This window comes from Colias eurytheme, chromosome 22 (genome assembly GCF_061535395.1).
Source record: "Colias eurytheme isolate Ceu_HAF_F1 chromosome 22, ilColEury1 Martin Lab GWU primary, whole genome shotgun sequence".
NCBI classification, from domain to species: Eukaryota; Metazoa; Arthropoda; class Insecta; order Lepidoptera; family Pieridae; genus Colias; species Colias eurytheme.
The window spans coordinates 2199502-2216448 of record NC_143001.1 but is presented as its reverse complement, the minus strand read 5'-3'; the positions used below and the strand labels follow the sequence as shown (position 1 = coordinate 2216448).

Sequence of the window (16947 nt, the reverse complement as noted above, 5' to 3'; positions counted from 1 at the left end):
GGCGGCAGGCTTTAATGAAATTTATTAAAACCGTAATGCAGCGTAACGTCGATGTGTTAAATTTTAATAACGTATAATCACATTTGCCGGTTCATTGGTTCGTCACTCTTTTGGCTCCCTGCATTTCAATTTCGAGACCCTCCCCGTAATATTAATAGGATGTTATATATTTCAAAGATGAATAGACGCACTTAATTATGATTGAAGAACTGATAATTAAATTAGAACTGAGAATTTATGTTAATGAAAAAGCAGTTTTTAGGAATTTTGGGTTTACATGTAACGTGATCGGCTTTTGTTTTACGATATCTATGTGAATATAAACAATGTATTTTTTTATTGCAAATGTTCGGAGTTTGAAACAGTTAACAGACTATTGAATATTTTTTTTAAATTGAACACGATACCTTTCATATTTCAACGTTTTATCTAGTTTTTAAAATAGTCAGTTACATATTTTGTGCTTTACAATTTATTATACTAAAATGTTGCTAGTTTAAATATTTAGTTAGTAACATTTTACCGAGTGACAATTTACTACACGGTGTTTTTCCTAAACATCTTATTTGCGTTAAACTTACTAAAAAATTATTCATTGAAAACCATGATTATATTGGGTTATTTAAATATCTACATATGTATTTATACACATTATACTATATTATTTTAATATATAAATAAAGTAAAATATTCATTATTTAATATATTTTATTTTATTTATTAATTCATACATTAGCGTTTTAAAGTCCATATTGTGTTCTTGAATTACAACTGGTCCTATAGCGTGCTCCATAAATATGAATTTATTTATAATCTACCATGTATTTAGAATTAGAGCAAATATTTATAAACAATACCTAACATTTAATACAATTTATTGAAGTGAAACTTCTTCATCGGGGTTGGACAAAAATTTAGTGTAACATTTTTGCGTTACGCCGTACGCGTGACATTTTTGCGTTACGCCATACTCGTGACATTTTTAAGGTCATAAAGAAGTTTCACTTCTTACGTGTCTACTCTGTGTGTACACGCTTACATTTTTTTTATTTTTTTTTTATTTTTATTTAATTTCTTAAAATAAACCCATTTCTACCAGGTGCCAGGTGGTACATCATCTCCAGCTCGAACAACAGCAGTGGAGAGTTGTTCCTGTGATCCCTGTACAGATTCAAAATGTACCTGTGTGTATAGAAAATGTAGGAGTGGTAAGTTTGTTTGTTTGTGTGTGAAGAATGTTCTTATAGGTACTTGTATCCATACTAATATTATAAATGCGAAAGTAACTCTGTCTGTCTGTCTGTTACTCAATCACGCCTAAACTACTGAACCAATTTGCATGAAATTTGGTATGGAGATATTTTGATACCCGAGAAAGGACATAGGCTACCTTTTATTGCGAAATATGTACCACGGGCGAAGCCGGGGTGGATCTCTAGTATTGTATATTTCGAGAATAAATGTCTATCTATTCTATTCTATAAAAGCGAAAGGCGTGTGTTGAAATTCCATCTCACGGTATAATTTTCACTAAATTTAAATGTACTTACACTGTCTTTGTGTTGCATTTAGTGCTTATTTACAATATTCATAATATTATGGGGATACTAGCTGCCCTGATATACGTTTTCCTGACATGAAATCTCTAGTGGTATGAATTATACTTACCTAAAATTTTAGCAAAAGTTAAAATCTATTAATCATCTCTTCATCCAAAATATTAATTTAAATACCTACATATATGTATAATGATTTCATCCCCATAAGTATTAGGGATACATAAGTACTAGGGGTGATTCTCTATTGGGGTGTATAATAGATTTCACATTAATACAAATTAAATTTCTTTATGGACAAGTGTTCTATCAAAGATTACTAAATAGTTACTACTTTAGTTCTATGCCTTGTTAAACAGACTTATAAGTCCATTGGATTAACCTATTGAGTGTCGTAAAGGTCAATGGTAAATTCTATTCATAGATATTTGTTCATTAGCGTAATATATGAACTTTGCAGAATAATGCTGAAATAAAAAGTATTGGATTATTTGTTTTTAGTTGAATCTTACTTGGAATATAATTTCGTTCTATTTTACGAAAAAAAGAACAAAAAACAAAAGAAAATGTTATTTCTACATACTTAGTTATTTTAAATATTCCTTTAAAGTTCAAACTCGAAATATTGAATTTTTTATAACAATTACTGTTAAGGATTTGATAAAACCCATACAAAAAGAGCTCTTAAAAGTTTATAAACACTGCCTTCGATTACAAATTTAAGGTTGTTGTCAAGGTAACCCTTTGCCCCTACACTGTATTGATCGATAAAGGGTGTATCAGACTAACTTTTACATCGTTTTATTTTTAAGGTTTTTTTTTAAACATCATAAAGAAAATATCTTTTATCAATACTCGTGAAAATGAATCTCGATATGTCAGATCATAATTCATAATACAATTATTAATTAGGTAGGTACATAAATATGCATTTCGTTTAGTAAAATACACGTGCGACCAGTTTAGTAAAATATAAAGAATCAATAAATACAACTTTTGCACTTTAAAACATCATTTTTTACAGATATTTAATACTTTAGCATTTAAAACATTTTCATAGCGTACCTACATTTAATGTAATTTGTTAAATTTTTCAATCGTGTAATCCATACTAATATTATAAATGCGAAAGTAACTCTGTCTGTCTGTCTGTTACTCAATCACGCCTTAACTACTGAACCAATTTGCATGAAATTTGGTATAGAGATATTTTGATACCCGAGAAAGGACATAGGATAGGTTTTATCCCGGAAATCCTACGGGAACGGGTTTTTCTTTGAAAACGCGGGTGAAGCCGCGGGCGGAAAGCTAGTAATAATTATAAAGCTGATCGTCTGAAGGCGCTTTATATTCCTCGTCATTGCGAAGTTTAAAAGTAATTTTCTTATAATACCAATATCAAGTTGCCCATTATACTTTGGAAACTTTGTTTAACTTCGCCGATAATACTCGCCTGCAATTTTTGTAAATTTTGTCCTTTTAATTTGTGGCTGATAAATAATCTACACTTATATTAATAGAAAAGATTTGTATGTGTTTTTTTGAAATGAATAGGCGTCGAGGTACCTGATTGATTTGAAATTCTTGCACCAGCAGATAGCTAAATTATTTCAGTAGCGTACTATATTTATATTTATATATAAATTTTATAGCGTAGGCTATATTTTTTTTATTTTCTGCTAAACCCGAGTCTACCCGCAGGGTGAAGGAATGAAAGAAAATTAATGTAGATTTAATGTTTTCTAGTGAAATACCAAATAAACTTATAAACAATCAAAACTTCCGATATACGTACATATTTCTACTACAACTTTCTACAAATATACAACTTCTACTACAACTTTCTACAAATATAGGTATAAAAAGCTACAAATATAGGTACCTATTGAAACTGTAAAATAAATGCATATAAAAAAATATTTTAAACAAGTAGTGCTAACTAAACTACCAAAAGTCATTACTTAAAGAATGCTATCGTTATATCTAATGGGATCGTGATATTAAATGCAGGGATCGCGTGTTCAGTGCCATCAAGATATTTCTGAGTAATAGCTGTGTAGAAGTCTTTAAAACTGAAGCCTGTTTAATATTCATAGACTAAAATAAAGAAAGACCACACTGATATTATATACTCTATAAAGTGCTCTATGGTTTGGTTTATTCTAATTTTAAATTTGTGATAATCTATACTAATATTATAAAGCTGAAGAGTTTGTTTGTTAGAACGCGCTAATCTCAAGAACCACTGGTCCGATTTGATATTTTGAATCGACAATTTCAGAGTAATAGGATATTTCAAAGCAAAGGATTTTTGTTTAATTTAGGCAGATACATAAACATTTTATACGCGTTTAGAACGTGACGGAATTTTCACTAATCAAATTTTACCTATAAATAAAAAGTAAAGAAGGTCCTTTAAATCGAAAATTCTAAAAATGTATTCATTTGAAGTTTTTGTTTTCTGTTACAGATCATTTTGCTAATATAAAAACGGTTTAAATTCATAAATTATGTCACGATTCTTATGAGTTGCTTCAATAAATTCCGCGTAAAGCATTAGTTATCCAGCTATTTGAGTAAAAAATAATTTGGAAAATCCAAAAGTGCACGCCTCATAATTTTTTTTTAATAATTATTTATTAATTATTATTTTTGTTTATTTAATAACAATTAAACCACATCGAATCAGACCCTGAAAAATGAAAGGGTTCTATTCCTGAGCATACTCAAGCGTAAGAGAAAAAAAAAGACTCGATTAGTAAAGTATTTCGGTCGCTATCGTGTTAACAAGAGAATCCTCCGCACATACAGACACACGGACGTCCAAGACAGAACTTTTTTAAACTGTTTTTTAACTAGTTTAAATAACAAAAATGACATCAAAGATATCATGAATGTTAAAAATAGTGTTTTTTCTTAATATGTGTGTGTATGTATTATCTTACAAGTGTAAGACTTATTGTAAGACTAACTTGTAAGATAATAAAGTGCAATGTATGATACATAAAGACATTTTAAGTTTGAAAAATCAGATGTTTTGCGCGAAGTGACAGTAGTACCCACCTCAACGCTTCGCTTTTTATATGAGGCGTGCAATAATAAAACCAAAAAAAATAAATTCTCCTCTGAAACTATGATGAAAAACGATGCTCTATATCCATACGTATGTATACACCGGAAGTCCCGGAAGTAACAGCAACATGGCGGCGAAGTCCTTCCGGTTTCAGGAATTCATAATTTAGTATCCATATGCAACATTACATTGAGATTTGGATGGATAATTAATATACGGATTGTGTGTGAATGCTGCAAACATAGCATTAATCTATGTTTGCAGCATTCACTCCTTTTTGATACTTTTGTTAAAATAATGTTTTAAAAATATAACAAAAATGGCAAAATAACAACATGTAAAATTTTCTTCTAACTTAATTAAAAGGAGAATACAATAATTTATGAGTTTATGAGTTATTATTTGTATTTTATTCATCGTTACTGTATTTTTAATATAAAATCAATCTTCTTTATTGTCATAGTTCTATAATAAATAATATATTTATGTGGTAAATTACCTATATCAAATTATCGTAACTTAATTTCATCGTTATCACATCATCAATATTAGAACGTTAATTTTACAAAAAATCCATTCAGTTTAATCCAAAATTCTCTCTATAATCTATAAACACCATAAAGAACATTCTAGCATTTCACTACATTCTATGCTCTAACATCAAATAATCATAAACCACTAAGCCTTGTACATCACTTGAAGTAAAGCGTCCCCAAAACAATTATATGAACTCGTATTTTTCACCCCAACCCTCCCTTGTATTATAGATCAAGCCCCTCGCATCACTTAATATAACTCAGAGCGATTCAAAAAGGCAGTTTTGGGTAGGACGAAATGGTCCTAGGAAATAGTATTGGTTTTCGCACGTAGAGATCTCTATAAAACTCATGTATTCCTGGTAGCTTGCAAAGATTTGTTGGTATTTTTTTGTTACTATACTGAAGTATTAAATGTCCTGTGTCACTTATGAACTATGTAACTTTCTACTGGGTTGGGTTACAACGATTGAAAATCGGTTTTTCAGTTGTTGATTTATTCATCATACATTAATGTTATGTATAAATTATAATATCTTTATGTATTAGTTTAGATAAAACATTCGCCAAATTAATTTGGCAATGCTATCAATGGCTGAAATATTTTGAAATTGTTGGGATTTCTCTCCAGATAAACTTAAAAGCTTTAGGAAAAAGAAATAACTATTGGAGCTTACGCATTTAATTGCGCGAAATAATTTAGAAGTTGTTTCTTTTAGAAAATATGAAGAACCGATTAAGTAAAGCGTTGAGTATTAAAATTCACACCTCTGAAGTATAAGGTAAAAAAGTATCATCGAGATCCATTTATAATTGATCGAATTATCGTTTTACAAACATACAAAAAAACCAGTGTACTTTTTAAAAGCTGGTTAAATATATCATTTATCATGTATATGAATCATATTCATATTTATATATGAAATAATGTATTTTTTGTATTAATTTTATTTACTTAGTTATTAGTACAATTTTATAACAATTTATGAAAACTTTTTTACATAATATAGATTTCAACAACATACATAGATATAAGTATGAGATATAGGTATATAGAATTTAATACGTTGTTAAATGTCTTATTTGAATTTGTAAATATGTTACTTTACCTCATTTATTAGCAGAAATGTACTCAACCATTCTTAGCATATTTATTAGCTACTTGCATCTCAATTCCAACAAACTTTTACTTGCCTGTTTAGGTTTCCATATTATGTCTCTTTATAAAACCTGTGAAACAATGATACATAATACTGAACGCAACATTTAAGAGCTTTGCACTCAATCTAGATACAGAAAGTCACACGAAAATGTACACGTTATCCATTCCGATCTAGGGTCTGTTATATATATTTTGTATTGAAAGCAGTCAAGGGATCGGATCCTTGAGGAGGGAGATATTTTATAAATTCGGAAGGACGTCTTTTGAATCCCACTCCTGATTTTATGATATCGTGACTTATCTACTTTTATAAGGGAGTCTCAGTGAATGTTTACTTGAAGTAAATATTTGCGTGGTTTTATTTATAACGGTTCTTTAAAATCTTAATTAAAAACGGATATTTTTACTTATATTAAATATCTGTTGAGTGAGTTTTTAAACGATGTTAAAACGAAGATTGTATTAAAATATGTGTGGTGCAATATTTTTTGTATAATATGATAGGAATTTGCGATCGGACAAGGGACATATAATTAAATTTAGTCTTTTAAAAAATTACAGATGCAAACATGAAACCAGTTTTAAATGTAAAATTTTCATTCATACATTAGTATATAGACCATTATTTTCATCACTAAGTCATACGTAATTAACAGCTATTAACTCAAGCGGCAATTTTAACCACGAAAAATATAAAGGACACAAGTTCAAATCCCTCTTTATCTAAGTGCTAAAACGTGACCGTATAACGTTGTAAGTCCTTAACTAACAATAAGCCAAACTCGCTAGTTACTCTGCCAACTCGCTAGTCACTCGCATAGATAGCGATATCGTTACAGTGAAAAGTCTACTATAGGTCGGACTATAGGTTTAATTTTTAATCACATGAAAATCACCTTTAACCCGTCCCGCACTACGGCCTTTTTTTTGTTTTAGTGGGGAAATCTTTCATAGATACCCACGGCCTCCGGGGGAGGGGCCGTGGGATTATGACTGATTCCTACCGACCAAAACCCCACTGTGTTCCGTCAAGACGCATATTGGTAGAATTCCTCCGTGACCCCCGCACTACGGCCTGCTCGAACAGTATACCTACTATTTTCTGTAGATTGACACTTTTAAAAATTCGTTATATCTTTTGAATGGAATATCCAATTCTTTTCATTTAAAAAGTATTTTGCTGGTATTGAAACAGTCTATAATAAAACATCATTTAATGGGATAAGGATTAATATATGTGTATGGATAACATGGTTTGATTACTGTCGGCACTTCTATTTACTTTGAAAACGTAAAAAAGTTGTTGTAGTAACATAACTACTGAAGATGGACATAATATGGTATCGCGGACTTTCTTGTAGATATTGATCCATTCTATAATACCGTAGAACATTTTTTTGTTCTATCTTCAATAGATTCTGCAGCGCACGCGATGACAGAAGTTTTATTGAGGATTTTTTTACACCTTGGGTTACATTATTGCATTTTTGGTAAGGATCTCTAATTTTTTTGAAAATGCAATATAGCCTATGTTGCTCAGTAAAGATGCAGCTTTCTAATGGTGAAAGAATTTTTGAAATCGGTCCAGTAGTTTTTGCGTGAAAACCATACATACATACATACATACATACTTACAAACTTTTCCTCTTTATAATATTAGTATAGATAGCGAAGTAGTTTAAACGATTAATGTAGGTATTAAAGTTTTTGAAGCTTCGCATTATCAAGACTTAATGCAATACAATGCGATTCAACTAAGAAAAGGATCGATTCTGCGCCATTTTGTGATGTCATAAGTGTTTTTATAATAATTCAATTACAATAATAATCGGAGTTAAGAAATAACTTTTATATAAATACAAAATGATTTATTAATTTGTTGCATGAGTGAAACAAAATTAAGTTAATCGTTATTGGAAAAATAATTTACTAGTAAATGGTATTTTTCAAATGATAATTGGCACAAATTTGATACGTAAAGGTCATTGACGTTCCTATTCTTAGTTGGACTGCATAAGAGTTATTTTCAAAATAGAGATATTTAATCTAGTTTGATATAAATAAACATGAATCACGAAGCGACTCAGCTAAAGTAGCCTCTAAGCCGCAAGAATTACTGTTTTATTTAACTTAACTCATCCAGATAGCAAACAGCTTTTAGTTTAAACAATGCTAACATTTAAAATGGATTCCTAGTATCTTACGTTTTTAGCTCGGCGAAAAAGTATTTGTATTGTATCTAGTGACAGGATTTTGCCAATATTGAAGCTAATTCCTAACGATGTTTGTTACAGTAGAATTTCTAAACATAACATGTACGTTTTTTATTTGTATTTATATAATGTGTTTGTTTATATACCTTAACTGACCAAAAGTATTTAAATATAGTTTTATTATATAGCAAGCTATGCTACAGCAGAAGATACAGATTCGAATACTGATAAGCTGATGGCAAATGAATTATTATCGAGATCTATTCAGTCAATGTGAAGTTAAAGTTAAATACGCATAGTCATTAAACATACACTTTTAAACCAAAACACTTGTGATACCTACCAGTTATTTATATATTATAATATATTATTTATCCATACTAATATTATAAATGCGAAAGTAACTCTGTCTGTCTGTCTGTTACTCAATCACGCCTTAACTACTGAACCAATTTGCATGAAATTTGGTATAGAGATATTTTGATACCCGAGAAAGGACATAGGCTACTTTTTACCCCGGGACATAGGTTTTATCCCGGAAATCACACGGGAACGGGAACTATGTGGGCTTTTCTTTGACTGCGCGGACGAAGCCGCGGGTGGAAAGCTAGTATTATTATATATTATTTATATATTTTAAGGAAAAGTTACATTATGTACATTACATCGTTTATCCTAATACACTCATATAAATAACCGCTCCAGAATGCTACATCCCAAAATCCAGGTATTTTAATAACGCCACCGGACCATAAACTGAGAATAATTTAATTTCAAATGAATTTTATGAGGAATTTTTAATAGCTCTAATGAATGAGGCGGGATTCCTGTGAATCTCTCTAATGTCCCTAACAAAAGTGGGTCAAATCGGAGCATTTATCAGTGGGAACGACTTCCAGAAGTTTCTGATAAGGGACCGGGTTCTTATTTTAAGGGGTAGAAATCAATACGGTAGCTATTGTTTTTACGATTTTTGTCCTTTTATTCGTCGAGTTGGAAGGTAACTATTGATGATATACTTATTAAATACTTGGGAAGTTTATTATTTGAATTGTGGTATTCAGATCGAGGAAAATTTAAATACAGGTCTTGATGTCTAATATAAATTATGAAATAAAACTTATAATATGCGATCATTGTTTTAGATGCAATATTATTTGTTTGCATAATGCATTATATGAATCTCGTAATCAAACTGTGAATTATTTTCTTAATTGGCTTAGCAAAATAATGCATCATATATTTTGGTAATTTAAAGAAAATAGACAGAAAAGTAGGGTGATAATTATCCAGGTTTAAATAAATATCAACAGAATCTTGCAAACATCCTTAATATCCTCAAAACATAGAAACTAAAAGGAAACTTAAGGATTTAGTATTTCAGCGAAATAGCAAACGTGTGGGAGTTACTCTGATTCAATTCGACACAGATTTAGTTTCTTATACGTAAAAGAAGATAAAATTATTATTCTAAAACCTCCTCACTTCATAGAAATTTTCTTCGCAGCGAAAATAAATACGGTATCCTTAAATATAAGAAAAATAACATTTACTTATTTTTGTTACATGTTAATTTTAGACACGTCCCAACATTATCTAAATTATTATGGATTCTAAGCAAATATATACCTACTTTATCATTTATTACGAAGATAAAATATATATTACCTATACATAAACTAAGATCAACTGATTATACTGTGATTGAGCTTTACTATGACTAAAAGGATAAAAGTGTAAAAGCATCCAAATTGCCTGACTATCAAAGGTGTCTCATCCAATTAAGATGACTGAGCTAGGTAGTTATTTTGGTCTAAATATAGGATCTTATTATCGCTACTAGCATTCATTATATTTAGATTTTATTCGTATATTCTCGTTACAATATTTGTAATCAAAGTTTCAAAATGGCTCACCTAATTTTATGATATTACTAGCGACCCGCCCCGGCTTCGCACGGGTATAAAATAGATAGCCAGGCGGCCTGCCGGTACCGCCGCAAACGCTACGTGCCGCAATTTTTAAATCTGTAATATCTTCGAAAATATTCACTTAAATCATACGGTGTAAAGGGCCATATAGATCAATATTAAATGAACATTGTATTCAAGGTATTTAATTGGTTAAGGATTAATGCTGTATTGGTTAAAATCGCATCGAAAATTAGCCATTATTTGTCGTAAAAAGTAAATGACAAAAAAAAAGTTATTGTGGGTTATCCATAAGAGATAGACATATACCATCGCGGACTTTTCTGTAGACCTTTTCAATGTGTATAATACTTAGTACATTATTTTGATAAAACTCGTAGGGTTCAGCCTGCGTTTGCAATGGAAGCGGAAATAATGTAATTTTTTACGACATCAGATTAGAAACCTCAAAAATAACAGTACTTGTCCGCTATTTAATGGATGTTATTATACATATAAACCTTCCTCTTGAATCACTCTATCTATTAAAAAAAACCGCATCAAAATCCGTTGCGTAGTTTCAAAGATTTAAGCGTACAAAGGGACATAGGGACATAGGGACAGGGAAAGCGACTTTGTTTTATACTATGTAGTGATATTTACCTTAACTAGGTCGTAAGTTATATTTCATACCGCTTGTTTATTACAGTGTACCTACATGCAAAAAAATTGCGGTTAGTGGCATATTCTTAATCGGATTCAATACATTCATAAGATGTGCGAGTTGATGCGTAGAACCTATATGATTAAGATTACAAGTTCCAATTTTAGCCTGGCCAATTCAAAAATAGCTTTTAAAACATCACTCAAATATATATTAATTATTATAAATATAATATGGTGTAGGAATATGGTGTTAATTTGAAGGAATGCTTTTATGTTATCTCTTGTAAATAAACGTATCTATATAACCCTACTTGAACATTTTCGGCCTTTAACAGGCGATTGGCCGATATTTGACTGGCCGGTTGGCTTGGTTGGTAGTGACCCTGCCTTTCAAGCCACTGGTCGTGGGTTCGATTCCCACCCGGGGCAAATATTTGTGTGATGAACATAGATGTTTGCTCTGTGTCTGGGTGTTTATTATCTATATAAGTATTTATTTAAAATTATATATATGTATGTTTACCAGCCATCTGGTTTCCATAACACAAGCGAAAGCTTAGTTTGGGATCAGATCGTGCCGTGTGTGAAAATTGTCCCGAAATATTTATTTTTTATTATTATTATTTATGTTTAATGTTTATAGCTGTACATAAATAATACTACTTACCTCCACAGATCAAAAAATTACCACGCCGCGTTTCTCCGGCACGTCCTGGCTTGCGTTACACGCACTTCGCGGCGCGTACAAACGTGTTCGTCTACGAATACGAGTACGACCAGAAAGAGCACGAGGCGTGTTATTACTAACTGGAGAACATGATGATTTATCTGGAGATTATCTTGCGTTGGTGTTGAGGAACGGACATGTGGAACTGAGGTGAGGTTTCCTTTTAGGTTTTAGTATGTATCTTTATACAGGTTGAAAGATCGTGACACCGCGTTTTCTGGCACTCCCTGGCTTGCACAACACGCGCTACGTAATGGCGCGTATTTGCACGGGGTTTTACTAAGATGAAGATGTAGCAGTATTATTTCCAATAGGGGAAAGTGATGGCGCTAAAAGACCTATATAGCACTGTAATTATTCTACACTGGAAGTAATACTGCTTTAAGATATCATTTTGCAGCAGATAACTAAATATTTACTACGTGTATAAACGCATTTGCCTGAGGATGACTTGATGGTTCAACTGGTACGAATAGAAAATTTGATTTTATACTATTGTTTATCGTGGAAGACGATAATGTGGATCACGCTACGCACAATAGGAAAATTGATAAGTTTTTCAAAAAAATTAGTTGTATCTATCTGTCAGCTAGTATGTACCTAATACATAATGTATTTACGTTATTAAAGATACTGTGCAAATACAAACTTTTCAAACAAACACAGGTGCAAACCAAAAATAAGCTACAAACAGAAATACTCAAACCACGCAAACATCTTTCAAAACACTCGAAAACACTTTCTCGATTCAACGCAAGGCCATAAACTTGTGCGTGTATTCACAGGAAAAATTATATGGAAGCACCACTTATGAATTTCATTTTACACCGTATAATAAGTTAATAACCTATTCACGAGCGACCGTGTTATGAGTAATAAAACCTCCATACAGAGCGTTTGTGGCAGATTAAAAATAATGATCAGCGCCATCTACTGGCCGCCCGCTGTTGTGCGTTATTCCTTTTAGGCTATTTGGTAAATCAGTGTGAATGGCTGTAATATATTGTTATAGTTTCAGTATGGACTATTTTGCCCGACTTCTTTGAGTGTATTCGATGAAAATTTTGAACCGTTTTTTAAAAAATGCGGGGTTTTCAATTCGACTGTTTTTATCTGTATAAACTCATACCTTTCGAATTATAACGTCTATATTTTTAAAAGCTGTTGTTGTGCCTTCGGCGTTTCCGACCCGTGAAGGTGGTTTAGTTGTTTTTTATAAGAATATTTGTTATTCTTCTTCTTTCTTCAGTAACCAAAAATTAACATTTACAGTAATTCATATTGGATAATGTTATCAATTCTTCATTCATATAACTATAAAATAAATAATTTACTGCACTATTGCAATTTTTAATACCTCACTTTCAAGTAAAACGGTACAGTTTACAAAAAACAAAGAAGAAGCGACGCTTTAATAGCACCTACATGTTTTGTGGCTCATCTTTAAGGAGCTTACGAAAAGCTAGGTTACCTAGATTCGTATTCACCAAAACTTTAATAATAAGGCTCTCACATGTAGGCTATTGCTGAAACATCTGTGGTTAAATGAAAAAGATTGTATACCTACATAAATATGAGATGTACCATCATTGTCAAATGTAGGTTCGTATTGTTAATTGAAAAGCAATCGATTAAAATATTTCGTAACTAATAACAAATTAGATGTTAGAGTGGAGAATGTTTAAGAAGTTTCTCGCCTTATTATGTATTTAATATTTGTAAATACATTTGGTTGGATAACGTCATTATTAACGTATTATTGCTATTAATTATTATAGAAACGTATTATAAAAAGGAAATACTTTTGATTTGTTTGTAGATTTTTGATGTTTCTATATCCTTGCTGAGTCAACCGGAACTTAAAGAAAATAAATGTTAATTAAACTGAAAAAGAAGTAAAAATATTCATGTTATTCCACAATCAAAGTTTCAACTTAATCCAATCCCAGTGTACACTTGAAAGAGCAACAAACATATTCAGTGCTACCAACTTTTGCCAAACTAACTTTCTGAGTGATACTGAATTGTAATTCACAGAATATTTCTAAATGTGAGTTTAAACTGAAGCCTGATAAATTAAATTTAATATTTTTGAAGTGCATTCTAAACAGAATATGATTTAGAAAAGTAATTATTGAGTTATGATTAAAATCGTCCTACGCTTTTTAGACTGAAACCCTTGAAAGTTTTTCTTTTAATATATCCTTTGAGTAATAATTTTATACTTAATTTCTAGGCGTTTTTATTTCAAAGGCTTTCGATATCTTGTCTGATAAAAACGCATTGCATTTAAAAAGCAATTCTAAGCCATACAAATTTATATCGTAACTGTTAGAAACAAGTATCACAAGCACAATGAAACCAGCTCGGACTTTAATTAAAATATGTGCTCTATGAAACAAAGCGTAATACAAAATCGATGTTAATTAAATAATCGATGAGGCTTATGCATCGGATTAATTATGCCTGGCTTGCTAAGCCTTGTGTTATAGCAGTGTTATTGTGTGGCTATTTCAACGTAGAATGTTGTAAAGTTTTATGCAGGTAAAGTTGTTTTGATGTAGTTTCTAATTTTACGCGTGGTAAATGTTTTCAAAATAATGATTGAATATTTGTAAAGGTATGCTGTACTCGGTTTCATCAGCGGGCAAAATCATGTGTTATTCTGATGTATTACCTATAGGTAAGGTTTTTCGAGAAAGTGTAAAAGACATACATACTTCTACATACATCCATCCTCAGATTTTTTCGTATTTATATTATTAGTTGGATAGTATAAAATGTTTTTATAAATAATATTAAAGAAGTAATGTAGATAGCTAAGTATAATATTCAGTTCGATTGCGATATTTTTTAAGAGTTCTCCAATGAACGAGTTGCGAAGTATTATAAGTGGTATACTAAAGTGCAGAGATTATCTTTTGCTATTAACAATTTAAGTATTTATTTTAAGTACATATTTATAATTTGAGTAATTATTTTATACATTTATACTATAGCGATTTCAGTGCGTATTTTTTCCACAATAAACTCGAAATTTGTGTTATGGCTCAAATCTTGCTCAAATGAAAATACTTGCGAAACGTTGTGACAATCATATAGAGATAGATAGATAGCAACCGACATGGCTCATCATAAAATAATGGACAGACATTCATTATTTGTACCAGTAAATGTTCAGAACATGTCATGGCTCTTCTTGATTGCCAGAGCGCGTCGTGGTCGAATAGCGCAAGTCGGTCACAACACGAATTTCGATTGTGATACATATTTCTGTGATTGTCAAAACGCGTTGTGAGCGTTTTCATTACAGCCATAACATGATTTTCGCTGTGTTATCTTTCTATTATTATCACAACGCGTCATGAGCGCTTCATTACAGCCAAAACACGATTATCGCGTTGTGAATTTTTAACTATTGATTGCCATGACGCGCGGTGAGCGATGTTTTCGTAGTTTATCTATTTTTGTTTATTTTAATGGTTTAGAAATACATTATTTGTATCAGGTTCGACTGTGGAAGTGGGGCGGGAGTACTCCGTTCACCGGAGCCAGTGCGTCTCGGTCGCTGGAACACTATAGCGGTGTACCGTCACCGCTGGGACGCATGGCTGCGGTTAAACGCAGGCAAGCGCGTTAGAGGACGCTCTAAGGTGGGTCGTAGTTCTTGTATTGGTTGTGTGGTTCTTGTATTAGGTTAATATCGTGTAATTAGTATAAAAAAATTGGTTGTCTGTAAAGTCGGTTTACTGACGATAGTTGAACGTGACAACGTCCGATTGTGCTTCTTTGTCGCTCGTTCCACGCTCTCGCTTGCACTTCAAGCCTTACATGGAACGCCTCAGAGCGAGGTAACGCCGCATGAGTCATGTTTTTTCGTGCGTGCAGTCAGCTCTATCGAATTATAAGACGTTGTCACGTCAAAAAATGCGACCTGAAGATGGTATTTAAACTAAATAATATCTTTAATACTCATGTCCACTCTAGCAAAGTAATAATACGCGGGTTTCTATTTATCTACGTGGGTACAACAAATGTGAGGATTCGTAGAATTTTATCTCAATTGATTGCAATTGACCCACGATTCGCCGAATCACAATTCCCAGTAAACACAATACTTATACATATTATATCTATGTAATATAATACAGCACGTGTAAGCTTAACCCACTTCTTGACTATAAAATATATAGGTATTATTTATTTATAACTTTATTGTACACTAGCTTTCCGCCGGCGGCTTCGCCCTCATTGCCATAAACTTAACAAATCATATACTAAAACGTTCCTCTTGAACTATTTTATAAAACACATCAAAATCCGTTGCGCAGTTTTAAAGATCTAAGCATACATAGAGAAGCGACTTTGTTTTATACTATGTAGTAATGTTGCTACATTAAAACAAAATCAAAGTAAAATAATAATTACAACGTTCCCGGAATCCCCTCAGTTTCCATACCGTTGGATTGCTCTCCAATTTGATGAGTTCTCTCTGATTTAAGTTAAATTAACCGTAAAACTTAATTAACCCCATTCTGTCAATGATATTAATTCGGTTGGTTAAAATTTATTAGTTTTGTCGCTTCGTAAAATGCACAGTTTATTTTTATTTTATTTTATTTTATTTTATTTGCAACACAAACACATATAACAATAATATAGGTACAATACTTATTTCACTTTAAACCTTAATGACTAATTGTTATTGCAATAACATGTGTTGACTACTAGACTATAAAATATTACAATCGCTTACACATAAATATAAAGAGTTATCAATATAGGTACTAACTTATAGATAACAGATAATTTAAAAAAGGGAAAAGGTATAAAAACTACAAGAGACAAATTTCTAATCTATTGAAGGACTTGCGACAGCAAAGTAAGGTTTTCATATAGGCATTTCCGAAATCTAATAGGTTTACTCCCGATAATGTCAAGATCTGGTATTATCTCACACAACTTATTGTAATTTGTACAGATTCTGTTTAGAGTGCTATAATATGCTCTTTGGGTGCGGTGGACTGGTAATGTGAAAGTTCGATTATTTCGATTACTTCTAAGTGGTATATGAAAGGAAATTTGGGAAAGAGCTGCAGTGGAC

General features: G+C 31.5%; 1 protein-coding gene across 1 annotated transcript in view; it reads left to right on the top strand.

Moving 5' to 3' along the window:
* Nucleotides 1-16947, top strand: part of SP2353 (EGF like, fibronectin type III and laminin G domains protein pikachurin) — a 136055-nt gene that overhangs the window by 82785 nt on the left and 36323 nt on the right. The window contains exons 5-7 of the mRNA XM_090114968.1: nt 1100-1208; nt 11792-11993; nt 15352-15496. Coding sequence (XP_089971094.1) covers nt 1100-1208; nt 11792-11993; nt 15352-15496 — 456 coding nt within the window. The remainder of the gene's footprint in view (nt 1-1099; nt 1209-11791; nt 11994-15351; nt 15497-16947) is intronic.